The 18,608-nt window shown below is 38.6% G+C and overlaps 4 protein-coding genes across 4 annotated transcripts; 2 read left to right on the top strand and 2 right to left on the bottom strand.

The window, feature by feature from the left end:
- Nucleotides 1-313: 313 nt before the first annotated feature.
- On the bottom strand, nucleotides 314-807 carry ins (preproinsulin; the record flags this gene model as incomplete). The annotated part of the gene is made up of 2 exons (XM_083889045.1): nucleotides 606-807; nucleotides 314-483 (listed from the first exon to the last, which is right to left on the bottom strand). The coding sequence occupies exons 1-2, from the start codon at nucleotides 793-795 to the stop codon at nucleotides 314-316; spliced, it is 360 nt and encodes a 119-aa protein (XP_083745171.1). The 5' UTR covers nucleotides 796-807.
- Nucleotides 808-6,083: 5,276 nt separating this feature from the next.
- LOC310927130 (histone H2A-like) lies at nucleotides 6,084-7,486 on the top strand. Its single transcript, XM_083889397.1, has one exon. The coding sequence runs from the start codon at nucleotides 6,126-6,128 to the stop codon at nucleotides 6,504-6,506; it is 381 nt and encodes a 126-aa protein (XP_083745523.1). The 5' UTR covers nucleotides 6,084-6,125; the 3' UTR covers nucleotides 6,507-7,486.
- A 1,612-nt stretch (nucleotides 7,487-9,098) lies between these two features.
- Nucleotides 9,099-10,305, bottom strand: LOC310926636 (uncharacterized protein; the record flags this gene model as incomplete). Its single annotated transcript, XM_083888812.1, has 1 exon — nucleotides 9,099-10,305. The coding sequence occupies one exon, from the start codon at nucleotides 10,303-10,305 to the stop codon at nucleotides 9,664-9,666; it is 642 nt and encodes a 213-aa protein (XP_083744938.1). The 3' UTR covers nucleotides 9,099-9,663.
- Nucleotides 10,306-16,064: 5,759 nt separating this feature from the next.
- On the top strand, nucleotides 16,065-17,559 carry LOC310927194 (histone H2A-like). Its single transcript, XM_083889484.1, has one exon. It carries the CDS (start codon nucleotides 16,098-16,100, stop codon nucleotides 16,476-16,478), a length of 381 nt encoding a protein of 126 aa, XP_083745610.1. The 5' UTR covers nucleotides 16,065-16,097; the 3' UTR covers nucleotides 16,479-17,559.
- Nucleotides 17,560-18,608: the final 1,049 nt, after the last annotated feature.

Raw genomic sequence — 18,608 nt, 5'->3', positions numbered from 1 at the left:
TGTCATCATATTAGCAGTGAACGTTGAAGTTAAAGTTCGGAATAGTTTTGTTTTTTTGACACAAACTCGTTACAGACTGTTGTTTTAATTAAAGTAGTTTGATTTTAAACTTATAACCGCGGTGTTTACGTTTAAATGCTAAATAAGAACAAAGTCAAGTCACGCAAATGTTTTTTTTTTCCCATAATTCACAAAACTTTATTTTCTAGGAAAAAATAAATTGGTCCATTTCTCAGCATCGGGGTTGTTTTTGACGTTTCTTCAGGGGGCGGGGTCGGGGTCAGGGGGCGGGGTCAGGTGACGCCACCGGGCCTCAGTTGCAGTAATTCTGGAGGTCAAAGATGTTGCAGGGTTTGTGGCAGCACTGCTCCACGATGCCGCGTTTCACCATCATCTCCATCTGATCTTTGAACGCATACTCCGCCGCCTCGTTAGCGCCGCCCGCCGCCGCCACGGCTCCGCCCACCTTTGAGGGAAGGAAACCTGACGAGACGGAGTAGACGTGGTTAGTCAACGTTAACTACGCCAACGTTTTAATTGTATTTTTAAGCTTTTTATTTTATTTTTTAAATGAAGTTTTTTTAACGCGCAGTTGCAGCACTCACCCAGCAGGGGGTCCACAACGTCTCTCTTGGGATTGTAGAAGAAGCCACGGTCGCCGCAGACCAGGTAGAGGGCGTCGACCAGGTGAGAGCCGCACAGGTGCTGAGGGGCGGAGACTGCCTGAGCGCCCGCAGGCCACGACGCCATCAGCAAGACGAGCAGAGAGACAGACTGGAGCCACAGCGCCGCCATGGTGGAGGAGAGCTGCAATTACACCAAAAAACACCACACAGAAAAGACGATGTTTTCCTTTAAAAGTGATTTGAAATTTGAATCAAAGAAGAGAGATAGGGGGAGGAGGAAGAGGAGGAGGAGCAGGAGCAGGAGAACGTAGAAGAGGTAAAGGGGAGGAAGAGGAGGAGATCAGAAAAGAGCAGTTGGACGAGGACAAGGAGGAGAAGTGGATAAAAAGGAGGTGGTGAAGGAGGAGACAGGACAGGAAAGGATGGAGGAGAAGGAGGAGGATGAGGAGGAGTGTGCTACCTGTCGAGCTGGAGGAGGTGAAGTCTGTGATGAAGAGGAGGAGGAGGAGCTGAGAGCAGGGGAGTGTGAGGAGGAGCAGAAGTTTGTCCTCCTCATTTATACTCATCACCTCCACCTGGACACGCCCACTGTGTGTGTGTGTGTGTGTGTGTGTGTGTGTGTGTGTGTGTGACTGAACGACGACAATCACTTAGTAAAACAAACAGAGTTAATGACGCGTCATCATCTGATCACTGACAGACACTGATCATCATCATCATCATCATCGTCATCATCAATCATCGGCTTCTGCTGACCTCAGCGTGTGCACACACACACACACACACTAATAATATATAATTTAATATATATAACTGAATTACTTGGGACATTTATTGTTGAAAAACAAGGAATATTTTCTATAAATTAAAAAACAAATTAATATCATATGATTAAAAAAAAATATCAACACAAAAACTAAAAACTTTTGTTATCTTTTAATTTTAGTAGTTATTCCTACAAAACAAAATACACTTTTAATGTTTTTTCATTTTCATAGTTATTCCTACAAAATAACATTCTAATTTTTGTGTTATATTCCATTTTCAGTATTATTCCTACAAAATAAAATGCACATTTGATGGTGGTTTTTTTTATTTTATTTTAGTAGTTATTCCTACATAATAATAAACATTTGATGTTTTTTTTTCCTCATTCGCGTAGTTATTCCAACAAAATTAAATTAAAAATGTTGTTATATTCCATTATTAGTATTATTCCTACAAAATAAAACGCACATTAAAACGCACTCAAACTCTGTATTAATTAATAACAAAAATGATATGTGTTAAAAACATGTTGGTTCGTTCGTTCTGTTTGATCATTTAAAGGGTTCAAGTGTCAGCTGTTGCCCCCCTGCTGGCCAAAACATGTAACTGCAACCTTTTACCACAGGTTTTTTTTTTTCCTTTCTTTTTCTTTTATTTAAAAAATTCCTTTGAAACAAACATCAGACATGAAAGAACTTTCCCACTTGACGTTGTTTTGTTTTTATTCTGCATATTTGTCTTCACGCAGAACAACAAACAAACTCATTTTAGCTGGGCCATAAAATCAACGTCAGATTAAGTCTACGATCTCTACGTCACATGTTCACGTCTTTATCTCACTGTTAGACAGACGTCTGTAAACCACTCACTCTCCCACACCAAAGCCCATAGAGAAAACCAATGATTTTAACATCACAGCACACAGGAGTTCACAGGAGTTGTTGATCCACTGCTGCCTCCATCACTAACTTACAATGACTGATTTGAATAAATTCGGCTTTTAAAATAATTACTTTAGACTTAACTCAGTGACACAAAGTGACCACACGAGGCAGCAGAGGACCAGCAGCTCCTGTGTCCCTGTGAGCAAAAATCACTGGTTTTCTCTATGGACTTTGGTGTGGCAGAGTGAGTGGTTTACATCACATTACTAATTCAACAATTCATGTATTACTTTGTTTGATTTTTACTTGTTATTAAAACTACGGCTCCAACGAATGAAAATATTCTGAACACACACACACACACACACACACACACACACACACACAGAGTTTTGCTGACTCTTGTTGTCGCCTGTTTGTCACTAACTGAGCGGAAAGTCGACTGAGCGTGACGTGAACAGTGTTACTGTGACGACGAAGTGTTTTTCTGAGAACGTCTTCTTTTTCTGATGACAAGCAGCTTTTCTGGTTTTTCCCCTTCAATGAATGAATGAACTTGGTCAGAAACGCATTAGTGTTTTTTTTTTTTACTATTCCCAAAAATCTTGTGTAAATTTTCAGTAAAAAACTAAACAAACCAAAAACCAAACTAATGTTCATAAAATCAAAACCCACGTTTGAATCAACCTAGTAATCAATTGAGTAATTATTAACTCATCAAAAATTATATATATATATATATATGAATACTTTTAATGAAAGAAAATCTTACCTGGAATTTATTTTTAAGATTAAATATGCAGAATTAAATATTAAAAGAACTACAAAATAATTAATTTGACTTCTTTGTTTCAGGATGAATAACTTTGTCATTCAACACAATTATACACAGTATTTTTAAAACATGTTTAAATGTCTTTTACGTTCTGTTTGATCAAATGTAAAAAAAAATCCACATTTAACGTTTTTCTTTTCCTCTGCTTTGCTAAACTGTCAATGAGAAAAGCCTTAAACTTTGTTCTGATAAATGTTGACTTTATAAACATTTTGCCTAATGTAAGTACAACTTTGCATTTTGAATGTTACATACTATATCTTTATATTAAATATTTAAGTTTCATTTTAGGTTTAACTTGTAGTTTTCAAACACAATAGTTTTGTTGCACACAGTGTTGAGAATGTGAATCATTTTACAGTTTTTAGGGGACAAAATATTGTAGTTTTGATGTTTGTGTCCAAATCCAACTGTAAAGCTCCTTAAAACAACCAAAATAATGATAATAAGAATTAAAAAACTCATACAAAGTGATGGAATACACATTTAAATATAGTAAAACGACATTTTGTGGTGTTTGTGTGGTTTTAAGAGATAAATGTTGAGTACGTTTGATTACAGTTTTTTCTGATTGCTTAAACGCTTTTTTTGTAACTCTTGGCTATTTTTGCAAAACTCTTCACACAGATAATGCAAAAGCGAACACAGCTAGATTAACTCTTCACACCTTCGTAAAAATGGTGTTTTCGTATCAAACAGTAAACACAAGCCATCATCTACTAAGCACACAATGTGCCAACTACACACTGATGGTATGAATTCAAAACACATCTGGCTTTTGCTTTCTCTGTGCACAGATGTCAATTTGAGGTCATACTTTTGTCATAGTTCTGTTAATGTACAAGGATCCAAACTTCAAGTATTGGTGTTTATTCACACTCATCAAAACCAAGAAAAAGTCAGAACACAAAATAGTAATTTCACAAAAAAAAAGACAATCAGCCTACATCAAGTCGTCTCTCTGGGTTCGGCCACAAACTTTCGTCCACATATCCTCCAGTCCAAGGCACCGGGGAAAATATCTCCTTGAATGCCGTATCCAGGCCTGACCTGAGAGCTTTTGAAAATGTTTAAAAACAAACATTTATCAGAGAGTATCAGAGACCAGAGATGGCTTCTGTCTCTGAACAGACTTCCTGTCAGAGCTGTTGTGTCTTGGAGCTGCTTTGTTAAAAAAAAAACAATGTCCCATGTTTAACTGCAGCGATGATGAGACACAACAGCACCTTTTAATAGACTGTCACCGAGCACAGGAAGTCTGGGGAAAACTGAAAAGCAATGGTTTTAACATAGACATCAACTACAAAACAACCATCTATTCACTTATCGATAACAAAATAAACCAGAAAGATAAAGAGCTAATGCAGTTAGTCATCTGCATCGTAGGCTCAAAGTTATGGAAAACAAGATGTGCAATGGTCATTAAACAAACGATTATAGACAGTAACACAGTATATGAACAGGTTTTAACAGAACTCAGGAGGAGAAAATCTCTTGATAGAGATCAGCTGCTCCCATGGGAAAATTTAAATCTTTAAAATGTGGACCGTTATATGTATTTAGCACCGTTTTGCACTTTTTTTTATATTGTTGATGCACCTTATACACTGTCTTGTCTTTTACTGTTTATGTATGTTTTGTTTTTTTTGCATCTCCGGTTACTTAGGTGACGTAGAGATGTAATGTGTCATGTGTTTTATTGTGTGAAATTCAATAAAAGTCTCTAAAAAACAATGAACAGTGAGCATGTCATGTAAGGTGTCCAGGAATGCAATAATGTGTGCAGTGTTATATGGGCCTATGGTTGCATGATGGTGAACAACACCATTTTGGCTTATAGCTGCACACATGGTTATGTTACCACCACGTTGTCCTGGGACATTGATGATGGCGAGGTGTCCAATAATGTTCCTGCCACGTCTCCTTGTTTTACAGCTCATGTCCCATGGCGTCTGCTTCTAGTTCCATCACTCTCTGGACAAGACAAAACAAATGCAACACATCAGGCCCATGCACAGCACTACAGTATGCACTTCCAAATCCAGAACCAATGACACTTTAGCTTACCTGCACATAGTCATATCGCAGTTGCTTTACACGTTCAGTGTTTCTCTCGAAAGGAACTCTGTAAATTTGCTTCATTCTTATTCTGTGACGCGCAAGTACATGACTTAGTGCAGAAAGGCTCACACTGTGTATATTTTGGAAGATGTTATCAGATATTCTATTTCTTACTCTTCTTACCCTTCCTCTTTCCCCTCCTCGTCCTCTTCTTGCTCCTCCTTGTCCTCTTCCTCTAACTTCCTCTAACCCTCTCGCTTCTTCACCTCCACGTCCTCTCCCTCGTCCTCCTCTGACTCTCACTCTTCTCACTCTTACTGCTCCTTCCATTGTACTCCACACAGACAGCTTACCTGTGGCTTATTTATAGGGCTATTGCAAAGTGAACTGATTATCTAAAACAGTTTTCACATGTGAAAGTGAGCCAGACAGTTGGCAAAATAGTGTTAATGATAGTGATACATGTGTATAATTTTGCTAGGAGTGTGTTGGAAATTTGGTAATTGCGTGTAAGCAGTGAGTTGTGTTTAAAGTTCCGCAAAAAGGGTGTTGTGCAGTGAATTGTGCCTACAGTTTTGCAAAGTGTGTGTTACAAAATTGCAAACTGAGTTCAAAGCAGTGTTTGTGCTTTTAGTTTTGCAAACTCAGTGAGTGGTTTTGCTATACGTATTAATATTTTCACATTTTACATTCAGAAAAACTGTAATAAGACGATATGAAGGGCGTTTTTAAACGTACATGTCTCCAGTCACGTCCGATCTTTTCCCCCGCCACTTTCCTTTCGAATTTGTCCGTTCTCTTCTCTGATTGGACGATGACACTTACGCTCAGTGTGACCAATGAGGGAGCAGCTGGGTGAAGATATAAACACGGCGATCTTCCTTCAGCTACATCAGACTCACGCAGTTGTATATCGTCTTTCATCCAACGATTTTCATCTAAACAGCGAAAATGTCCGGAAGAGGAAAGGCCGGTAAAGTCAGAGCTAAAGCCAAGTCTCGCTCCTCTCGTGCCGGGCTCCAGTTCCCGGTGGGTCGTGTGCACAGGCTTCTAAGGAAGGGTAACTATGCTAAGCGTGTCGGCGCCGGCGGTCCGGTGTATCTGGCCGCAGTGCTCGAGTACCTGACCGCTGAGATCCTGGAGCTCGCCGGAAACGCCGCCCGCGACAACAAGAAGAGCCGCATCATCCCGCGTCACCTGCAACTGGCTGTCCGCAACGACGAGGAGCTCAACAAGCTGCTCGGCGGCGTCACCATCGCCCAGGGCGGGGTCCTGCCCAACATCCAGGCCGTTCTTCTGCCCAAGAAGAGCGAGAAGGCCGCCAAGAAGTGAGGCGACGATACGAGACAAGAACCACTGCAACAACAACAACAACGGCTCTTTTAAGAGCCACACACTCGCTTCACTTAAAGACGTAGAATAATCCTCGTGTATTAACATTGTTATTAGTGATTGTTATAAATATAAACCGTATGTATGGGCTTGATAGTTAGCGTAAAGCGGTCGTTTCTCAGTAGTTTGATGTGTGCCTTTTAGGAGAGCCGTTGGGTTCAGAGTTGTGTTGCGTTCAGGTTCCAGGTGGTTAACCGCCAAAGCCGGATTGAGTTCGACCCTGTCTCCTCAGGGCGTACACAACGTCCATGGCGGTGACTGTCTTTCTCTTGACGAGCTCGGTGTCGTTGACGGCATCCCGGATAACGTTCTCCAGGAACACTTTTATTGAAGTTCATACAATAAGAACCACATGACACATTACATCTCTACGCCACGCAAATACAAAACAGTGCAAAATACATACAAAAGGTTCACATTTTTAAAGAATACATGTTTTCCCCCTTTTCCCAAGGGAGAAGTTCTGATAAAACGTGTTCATATACTGTATTATTGTTTTATGACCATTGCACACAGTTTTCCATGATTTTGACCCTACAGTGCAGATGACCAACTGCATGAGGTCCTCTTTTTGGTTTATTTTTCTATTATTATTTTCTACTATTATTTATCTATAAGTGAGTAATTATTGTTTTATAGTTGATGTCTATGTTAAGACCATTGTTTTTAATTTTTTCTCAGACTTCCTGTGCTTGATAAGTCTATTAAAAGGTGCTGTTGTCTCATCTTTGCTGTAGTTCATCATAGGACATTGTTTTGTGCCCATCTCCACAGCTCCTAAACCTCTGTACTCTTTACTTTTTAAAATATTTTAGTGCATTCTCTAGTTGTTCCCCAAAATTAAATTTACACACTGTTTATTTAATTGTATTATCATTTTGTGAGATGGAGGAAATATGTTGGCCGGAAAAAGGAGTTTGGAAAGGATGACTGTTTTGATTATGTTAATTCTTGATTTATAATTAGTATTTTTATTTTCCCATTTCTTTACTTCTTCTTTAATTTCACCCAATTTGTTCCACTGCGGTCTTTGTTGTAGATGGTCAAGCCTAGAATTTGATGTTAAAGGTGCATTATGTAATAAATCTAAAGCTGGCTCCTGACATGTCACAGGGGACCAGGAATATTTACCTTATTATTGTATAAAGCATTAATAAGCTTGCGATGCATAAAACATTACCATAAATAAATATATAGGGTGTGTGGTGGTAATTTGCCACGATGTCTCACTCTAAGGTTTTGTCAGAAGTTGGCAGCCCTGCTATATAACATTGTAAAAGGGGAGGCAAAAATGAAGGACAGTTCTCACGACAACTGCGAAGTGGTCACCCCGACAACTCAGCGGGAGTCCCCGACAACTTCAAAGTGCGTATAAAGAAAATGCGTCGGCCATAGGCGATTAGCATATATCGCACGCTAATTAGCATATACCACGGTACAGTCGAGCAAGTAAAGAGGAAAGTTGTAAGTGCCGCGGGTGACCTGCCAGATTTCCCAGGTGTGTCTAAAGACTTCGCAACATAAAAGCGTGATGTTTAGTGTTGCCACTCATTTGCGATAAAGCGCTGACGGAGTTACATGTCAACCGCTCTGGCAACCTCGACTCTGGAAGGGAGGGGTGGAGTTGGAGGCGGATACTACTGGCCGTATTGTTTTGATTTTGAGTGCAGTAACCGTTTTTGGCTACATTGTTACAGGTGGCGCCTTTAATATGAGTCTGTCTCTGCTCTTCACTGATCCAAACTCCCTCTGTTTTATTATGATTTAATTTGGCTCCAGATGCGAGTTCGTTAAGACTTAAAATGTTAGATAAAACAACATCATTTAATAGGTAGACTGATATGTATTACAGATATCTGTAATTCCATTCTTCCTGTCCACAATGTCATTCTTCCGAGGACAAATGACATCACTTCAGTGCAGTTTCATTACAATTACAGTAAATGTTATTATGACTAGTAACAATTGGATTGAAGATATCTGAAATAGGAGTTTCTCCTAGTAAGAATTCTATTGCAGAATGACGTTGTGAATATCTGAAATGTTCTTTCATTGAATTACAGATATCTGTAATACATATCCAATCTATCGATTAAATATTAAAACGACCACTTATACTTTTTAAGGATTTTTAAATATCTTAAATGTAGTTTTGACTAGAACAATCCAAGTTGTAGATATCTTGAAATAACATTTCCACTAGTAAGAATGTTATTGGGGATATCTTTAATTACCATTCTTACTATGAGAATAACATTTTGAAATGTAATTACAGATAGGAGTGTGCTTCGGTTAAATGTTAAAACGGCTTGCCATAGGCTGCGGCACTGATGACGTCAGCAGTGACCGCGTGCACCATCTGCACAACCATTGGATAAATCGAGTCACAGTGGACCAATCAGGTACAGAGGCGGGAATATTTAAAAGCAAAGCCGGGAATCTCAGTCATCCAAGCTGTTTTTCATGTTCCCACTCATTTCAGTCATTATGGTGATAAACAAGACGACACACCAGATTATTTTATTAAAATAATTATTATGACATTAATTATTATCTAGACTGTTAACACACATTAAACATTGGGTAACATTGGGAAACGTTTTTTGATAATATTATAGTATTATACTATCGATTATTTTATAGAATTACCTCTAATTGCCAAATATTTTGATAATCAGTTTGATGATTTTTCAGCCTCTTAATTGTGAATATTTTATGGCGTCTTTAAAACTGAATCGTTTATAGGCGAGACATTTAAGAACAAAATGGACAGATTTAGTAATTTTAAAGTAATGTTTCTGTTTCTCATAAATCTGTGACACAACACCTGTTTACACTGAAAAGGAGTTCGTGTATTTATGTTCTATTTCTATATAAATAGATGGGAGTAGATTTAAATGTAGTATTGATGTTATATAAATATAATTTATAAATTATATAAATAATCTTGTCAACATTATAGGATTATGTGCCATGATTTACATTCAGAATAACATTGATTCAATATATAAAGATGCAGAGGACAGAGCTCGTCAGGAACTTGTGGTGGCTCTTAAAAGAGCCTTTTGTTTGGACTGAGGTCAGGAATCGAACCTCTTTACTTCTTACTCTTCTTCGCTGCCGCCTTCTTCGCAGGTTTCTTTGCGGGAGACTTCTTGGCGACCTTTGCGCTCTTTTTGGCAGCGGACTTCTTCGGACTCTTCTTTGCCGCCGCCGCCGCTTTCTTTGCGGCCGGTTTCTTGGCGGCGGGTTTTTTAGCGGGTGCTTTCTTGGCGGCCGGTTTCTTGGCGGCGGGTTTCTTCGCCGCCTTCTTCGGCGTCACAGCCTTCTTCACGGCAACTTTCTTGGCAGGAGCCGCTTTCTTGGCGACGGGTTTCTTTGCTTTGGCGGCGGCGGGTGTCTTCTTCACGGACTTGGATTCCTTCTTGGCGATTTTGTAGGAGCCAGAAGCGCCGGAGCCCTTGGACTGGGTCAGTTCTCCAGATTCCACCGCTTTGACGATGGTCTTGTTGATGCGGGTGTTCTGCTTGGTCGTGTCGATGTTTTTAGTGGCCAAATATTTCTTGATGGCAGTCGTGGACGCCCCTTTACGGTCCATGCCGTCTGCAACTGCGTCGAGGATCAGCTGCTTCATGCTGGGTCCGTCTTTCTTGACGCGTTTCGCGGCCTTTTTCTTCGGGGACTTCGCCGGAGCTTTGGCCGGCGCCGCCGCCGCCGCTGCAGTAACTTCTTCCGCCATGTTCGGTCGAGGTTGAGTATCAGAGAGAGAGAGAATGAGCTCTGTTGATGTGTGTGTGTCTTAATGTGGAGCAGGAGGCGGGACTTATAGAGCGCATGAGAACCGTAAAGAGTGAACGACGCAGGGCACCTGGTTTCAAACATGGCGACATGTTTGTGCTTTTTCCTCCTCGGTTTGTCCTTAAAATCCTCCGGAGACAAACGCGTGTTCACGCCAGTGTCGTGACCACAGTGCGGGGACACTGTCCTCCACACGCCGAGCTCGTGTCCGCTCACCGGGACGCTCGCGTTTCACTGCGGGACGCTTCAACCCGCTGTGTCGCGCCGCCGCTGCGGACACGTCCTCGACACATTTCTGTACATTTCGCCTCGTAAAGCGCATAAAAGCTGCCCGTGTCGAACGTGACTGCGGCCCCACGGTGAGCAGAGACTCGCGGGGATGGAGTCACGGTGAAATGCCCCCAGCTGAGTGTCGCTTTTAGCCGAAAATAGACACTTTTAGTGCGGATGTAAACACACACACACCTGGCGACTCCCTGCTTCCGGTTTTCCATCATTAAATCACAGTTTTCCACAAATGTCATTTCACATATCCACTTCTTTTATGTTGTCTCCTTATCAGTAATTCCAGTTTTATATATCTTCAATTCCTATATCTGTGCTGTCCTTTCTAGTTATTTAATGTACTTCACATACAGATACATTTACTACGAGCAAACGCGACCACTGAGTGTCTAGTTTGGTCAGAAAAGGGGCCACTGAGTGTAAAAAAAGGCTAACTTTTTGAGAAATAGACATGGAAATAATAACAAGTATGATATTTCACATTAAAAGTGATTATATTAATATACACAATATAATAAAGTTGACAATATAAACGTACTTATGACATAGTAAACATAGTAACATAACATACAGAAATAACTCATTTAGAGAGACAACTACTGATTATTTTCGTAACCGATTAATCTGTCGATTATTTTCTCGATTCATCGCTTCATCGTTTGATCCATTTAATGTCAGAAAATGTAAAAAAAAAAAAACATTGATCAGTGTTTGTCGAACCTGGAAATGACGATGTTCTCAAATGTCTTTGTTTTGTCCGCAAACCAAAATGATTCAGTTTTAATGATTTGTGTGTTATGGAGCAAAGAAACAAAGAAAAAATAATCACAGTTAAGAAGCTAAAACAATCAGAAATCTTGTTTTAATCATGAAAAAAAGCTTCAAACCGTAGTAATAATCAATTAATCGATTAATCATTTCAGCTCTAAACTCATTATAAGTTGGTACTAATTGTTGATTGTCCAACAGTTTGAGACCCTGATCCAAAGTCTTTTCATTAACTTAAACATTTTAAAATAACCTTTTACTTTTTCTGTTTATGGATATGAATTATAGTTAAAAACAACTATGAAGGCCGTCACAGTACTGTTTTCAGCTGTTTTTTGTAAACACACAATCATCACTGTATATACTGTAAAACCGTAAAACTCAACTGAAATATAAAGGAAAACAAATTAAATTCAGAAACGTATAAGAGAAATATAAAACTAAAAATCAGTATTGATCAAATGTCATTTCTTGTCATGATCCTATACCACATCTGTTGGAAACCACACATTAAATACGTTCAATCAGAAAGCACTTTATACATTATATTGTTAATTACTTTCACCATAATTGAGTTACTGTGAGGAGGTGTGGGGATACACTTAAAAAAAGAAATATTCAACCAAAATATATAAAATACAGAAAAGGAAAATTGTTCTTAAATGTTTTATACAAAGCACTTTGAAAGACCTTGTTGTTGAAATGTGCTTTACAAATAAACTTGCCTTAAAAATACAAGCTCTAATGTTTCCAGATCTGATTCAGTTTAAAAACAGTGCAAATAATATTAAAATATCCAAGATATAATATACATCCAAATAAAATAAAGACATTGTTTTCAGACAGACAGGAAGAAAGATATCATTTCAATAAAAAAAACAACTAACATATGAATTAAAGCAGAGTGAAAACATGAATCAGTTAAAAGATGATTCAAAATCTATTTTAGTTTAAATAAGACAAGTTCTTGCATTGTTTTGAGAACATTAGGAGCTTTGTATAAGATACTGTAAATATGTGCATATTTGGTGATGAGCTAAAGTAAAGTCTTGTACTCATAGTTGAGTTTAAGAACAACTACTGTTGGTTACCGTGTCAGTTGTTTGGTTGGTAAAATACAAGAAAAAAGATTCTCAAGAGAAAATTTATGTTTGTGTATTTGTATATATTTGTATGTATGTACATGTGTCTTGTAGATATCTGTGTGTGTATATGAATATATCCGAGTATATGTGTTATATATATATATATATATATATATATATAATGACAATGGTAATGGTGGTAATTATAGTGATGGTAATAATAATAATTAATAATGGTTGATATTCTGTCTTTTTTCTGTTTGGAATTGTAACTGCATTTTGTCTGAAATAAATATAAACATAAACAAATATGACCGTCATCAAGTAAAAACAACAAAAACAAACCGTCCTCTTTTATTGTTTGTTTTGTGTTTTTTTACTTGTAGTTTTTACTCCACTGCATTTCCTCTAACTATCTTTGTCACTGGTTACTACCAAATACAATCAGAAGAGGAGTTGGTATTATGGTCTGTATTTATATAGAGGTTTTCCAGTCTTGATGAGCTTCTTTACACTACAGTTTTCACCCATTCACACATCTTTCACACGCTGCAACATGGGCTTAAAGGGATAGTTTGGATTTTTGAACCTTAAATTGTATGATATCACTTTTGATACTTAGAGTAAACGGGGAGCGTGCCTATGTTCCCACATTTCTACCACTTGCTCTTGTTTCATGTCGGTGGAAAGTTCTAAACAACTAACATTGTTCCTCCACGGTTTCGCTTTTATTGAATTTCACACAACAATAAACACATGACACATTACATCTCTACGTCACTCGAGTAACTGGAGATGAAAAAAAACCATACAAAACAGTGTATAAGGTGCAAACAACAATATAAAAAAGTGCAAAATACATATAAAGGGTCCACATTTTAAAGACTTAAATTCTCCCATAGGAGGAGCTGATCTCTATCAAGATTTGTTCTCCTCCTGAGTTCTGTTAAAACCTGTTCATATACTGTGTTACTGTCTATAATAGTTTGTTTTATGACCATTGCACATCAGGTTTTCCATAATTTGGAGCCTACAATGCAGACGACCAACTGCACGAGGTCTTTATCTTTCTGGTTTATTTTACTGTTCAGAGAGAGAAGCCATCTCTGATCTTTGATATTCTCAGATAAGTGTTTATTTTTAAAGATTTTTAAAAGCTCTGGTGTTTCATCACTTTTTAAATGCTTGTAGTTGATAAAACCTCCATATGTGGAGTCGTTAATTTTCTTAAAAATAGTTTTAGCCAGAAGGCCGCTCCAGTCTATGTTGAGATGTTTATATTTATCAATAAAGTCACTATATATGAGTCTGTGTTCAGGACCATTTCTGGCTCTTCCTCTCTTCTTCCTCCAGTGAGGGAGTTCACACTAACCCACAGAGCATTTCTGCTGATGGAGACGGACACATTTTTAACATAAGCTACACAAAGCCTTGTGTCCATCTCCACAGCTCCTAAACCTCCGTACTCTTTACTTTTAAAAAGGAATTCTCTTTTCGTGCATTCTCTAGTTGTTCCCCAAACTAAATTTACACACTGTTTATTTAATTGTATTATCATTTTATGAGATGGAGGAAATATGTTGGCCAGAAAAAGGAGTTTGGAAAGGATGAAGGTTTTGATTATATTAACTCTTGATTTGAAATTAGTATTTTTGTTTTCCCATTTCTTTACTTCTTTAATTTCACCCAGTTTTTTCTCCCAGTTTCTTCCACTGCAGTCGTTATTGCAGATGGTCAGGCCTAAAATTTTGATTTAATCTTTTACTTTGATGTTAATATCAATCTTTTTATCCTCTTCCCCGATCCAAACTCCCTCTGTTTTATTATGGTCTAGTTTGGCTCCAGATGCGAGTTCGTAAAGACTTAAAATATTTGTTAAAACATCCATCTCCAGCAACAACAGTGACGTCATCAGCATATGCCATGGCTGTGACTTTAGGGGAACGACCAACCAAACCTCCACGGTTTCCAGGGATCAAGCTACCATGAAAAACAGCCATTCTTGCAAACACTGTGGACAAGGGGGTCGGTCCTGTCTGAGTTTAAGGGTGAATTCCAATTCCTATCTTAACCCTCAATCTTTACCCTTAATCTCAAAAATGCTCTCCCTCTAGTGCAAGTGCTGTCCCGATTCTCAGAAAAATTAAGTTGAGGCCAAGTTTAAGGGCTGTATCGCCCTCAATATGGAGATTTTCCGAGACCACCCTTGGGAGCAAGGGCTACCCAGAATGCATTGCGTGTTTTGACAGAACAAAGATGACGTCGAAAGCAGCGAAACGAGTACGCTACAAATGAAGTATTTTCTTTGTTAATAGAGATATAAAAATGATGAAAACCATTGTATTATCTTCATTTAGGCCCATATTATGGATTACTGATGTCATTGTTGCATAACATTTATTTTTATTTTAAGATCTTTTATCAACAGTCGGCCGGTGTGGTTTACTTTTCAATAAGCCGTGGTGTGTGGTAACTGTCAGCTGAATATGTCCGTGGTTGTGGTATTTGTATGAGTATCATCTTATAACTAACTGAAAACCTAATAACTTGACTGACAAATGGATCGTAATAAATAATCCTGACAAATGTGTTCTTCTTCTTTGGAGTTGACAGACTGGTCGCAGCTTTGGCGTTATTCTGCCCCCTACAGTCTGAAGACGTATCTGCATTTAAGGGGTGTCCCATTTCTAAGTGACAAAATAACCCTCAACACTTGAGGGTTAAGATTGAGGGTTAAGATAGGAATTGGCCCGAAGTTTAAGTTTATTTATTTGACAGGGACAAAGCTCATTAATCAACAGACAAACTACTTGCTGTAAACAAGCCAGAGTTAGCTACAAGTGCTAGTTTCCATCTGTTGTCCCTAGCCAGATCTCAAAAGGCACCCTAAAATGCAAAAGTTGATTAAAAAAAAAAAAAAAATACACTACCAATTAAAAAAATACAGCAGCAATTTTTAAAGACATGACCCTCAAACAGACACAGATATTGCTCACCTCATCTAACCCACTTCATTACAGTACAACGTAGGAGTACAGTATAAATACAGAAAGAAAGGAAAACAGACAAAGTAATAATATGCTTTTCACCGAATATTGTGGGGAAAAAAGTACTCATTATTTTAATATTTAAAGTGCTTCCAAAATAGTGTGTGGTATAGGATATGGCATAAATTGAAAGTAAATATAAGGACCTTATTTTGAAAATATCTTAGATTAAATTCAAGATTCTTTATTTGTCACCCCGAGTAGATGTTATACTGTGAGATTTTTACTGAAGTAACAATATAAAAAGTGACTTCATCTTCTACCAAAGTTATTTTCTGGTCACATACTTGTACTTTCACTCAAGTTTCGCTGAAAGGTACTTTTGTGTTATTTTAGAGGGCGTTTTTCACTTCTGGTTTTGTCCCGCCACTTCAATTTCGAATTTGTCCGTTCTCTTCTCTGATTGGACGATGACACTAACGTTCAGTGTGACCAATGAGGGAGTAGCTGGGTGAACATATAAACACGGTCGCTCTGCCCATAGTTACATCAGACTGACTCAGTTGTATTTCGTCTTTTAGTCACCGATTTTTATCTAAACAGTGAAAATGTCCGGAAGAGGAAAGGCCGGTAAAGTCAGAGCTAAAGCCAAGACTCGCTCCTCTCGTGCCGGGCTCCAGTTCCCGGTGGGTCGTGTGCACAGGCTCCTAAGGAAGGGTAACTATGCTAAGCGTGTCGGCGCCGGCGGTCCGGTGTATCTGGCCGCCGTGCTCGAGTATCTGACCGCTGAGATCCTGGAGCTCGCCGGAAACGCCGCCCGCGACAACAAGAAGAGCCGCATCATCCCGCGTCACCTGCAACTGGCTGTCCGCAACGACGAGGAGCTCAACAAACTGCTCGGCGGCGTCACCATCGCCCAGGGCGGGGTCCTGCCCAACATCCAGGCCGTTCTCCTGCCCAAAAAGAGCGAGAAGGCCGCCAAGAAGTGAGGCGACGATACGAGACGATACGAGACAAGAACCACAACAACAACAACGGCTCTTTTAAGAGCCACACACGCGCTTCACTTGAAGACGCAGAATAATCCTGGTGTATTAACGTACTGTGCAGTGACCGTAAACCAACAGGTTATCCCTAAAAAAGTCTTCAATCCAGTAATTTTTTTTTTAAGGCCTTAAAATGTCTTAAATATCATGAAAGGTCTTTAATACAATTATGAAGGGTATTTTATTAACATGACTTTTATTTTAAACATGCATAAACTTCAGTCTCTTATGAAATTTTTGCGGATGTGCTAACAGAACTACAACATGGAACTAAAATAGTCCACCTGTACTGCCCGGGGAGAATTTATCGAGCACCGCTAGCTAGTGTGCTGGGCGCGCACCACGGTGTGTTACAGCTTAGCATAGCAGCGGAGAAAACTTAACGCCCACAGCTAAGCCGAATGATTTGTGGCTCCAATTTTCCTTCATGTCTTCATGTGTTTTTCTGCCAGTATGGCTTCGAAATGGGTCTTAAATCGTGTTCATTATGGTCTCAAAAAAAGTCTTAAATTTGATTTGTGGAAACCTGCAGAGACCCTGAACCAAGACTATTCAACTTAAGGACGGGGGTCCAGATCCGGACCCTCATGTAATGTGGACCGGCCCGTGGCCCGTTAACCCATAAATGAATGTATTATTAAAAGGCCAATAAAACCGTAGCTTCGCCTATTTCTGGCACTTTGTGTCCCTTTTTTGGCAAATACTAGTACAGCTGTAATTGTACCCAGCCTATGTATGTACCAGAATATATATTTTTCCACTACGAGCCAACTGTAGCAGTTGTACCTGAATATTATTGGTACTGTTACTTATATTTCTGCAAAAATAGCCTCTTGTGGCCACATCTAAATGTTGTTTATATTGTTACCTCTAATTTTCTAAGAGCCAATTGTGACTGTTCTACCTGAATGTTGGTGCTACTGTAACTCTGACCTTTTTGCACTATACGCAAATTGTATTGTACCTGGATGTTGGTGGTTTTTGTTACCTTTTTAGCACAAAACTAGCAGCCATTAAAATAAATGAGTGCTAAATATTATGTAACATTTTCTATCTATTTGTATCTGTTTGCTGTACATCCAACACAAAATAGTAGCATAGGTGTTGACCGGCCCACTGGCTGGACAGCCTATTGAAAAGCTGGCCCTCTGGAGATTTTATTTGAATAGTCCTGGTTTAAACTGATATTGTTACAAATGATAACCGTCACAGTGGGGACTCAAACTATGGGCTTTATTTACAGTATAAACAGGATTAACCTTACTTCTTACTTGATAGAATTAAGTTAATTAATTACTTGATTTATTTCAGATATGACGTACCTGCCATAACTGGTGAAGGTGCAGTCAGGTGCTGATGCAACAGTCGGTTTAAAACTTTAATGGAAGCAGAATGTTTTGATTATCGGCCACAAATGAGACGACCATATGGAAACAAACGCTGTACGAACATTTTTCCTCATTTGTGTGTCTACGCTATAAAACAATAGCTGATTGCGATGGAGGGTTTTTGGCGAGTTGGTGTCACAAGTTGTTATCGCTTTGTGTAATCTAGTTATTAAAGTAATATGCGTTATATGAGGTCACTGAGTTGACATTTACATTTGTTATTAAGAGTGACCAGTGTTTCCACGACACGGTGAAGAAAACGGACTTCCTTCACAGATCCATGAAGGACACAAAAACAGGAAGTGCCGCACATAAACAGGAAGTCAGACCCCAGGTTAATTAGTGTTCAAAATTGAGGTCAATTGTCATCCATTCTCTCTTTCTTATACACAAACACACAACACACACAAATATATATATATATATTTTTTTTGTATACATACATATACACATACATAAACATACATATACATACATATACATATACACACATACATACATACATGTCAGACAGTGTTTGTGTCTTTTTATGTAATGTATGTAAACTTCTGGTTTCAACTGTATATAAAATCCTGTTTCTACTGTATACTTGTTAATTAAGTATTAATCAATAAAGACTGTTTTGTTCTATTCAAGGAAACAACGCAATTTAAACACATTTTTTGTAAATGAAAAATAAATATCA

The sequence above is a fragment of the Microchirus variegatus genome, assembly GCF_963457635.1.
Source record: "Microchirus variegatus genome assembly, chromosome: 5".
Classification (NCBI taxonomy): Eukaryota; Metazoa; Chordata; class Actinopteri; order Pleuronectiformes; family Soleidae; genus Microchirus; species Microchirus variegatus.
This window is presented reverse-complemented; position numbering and strand designations above follow the sequence as displayed.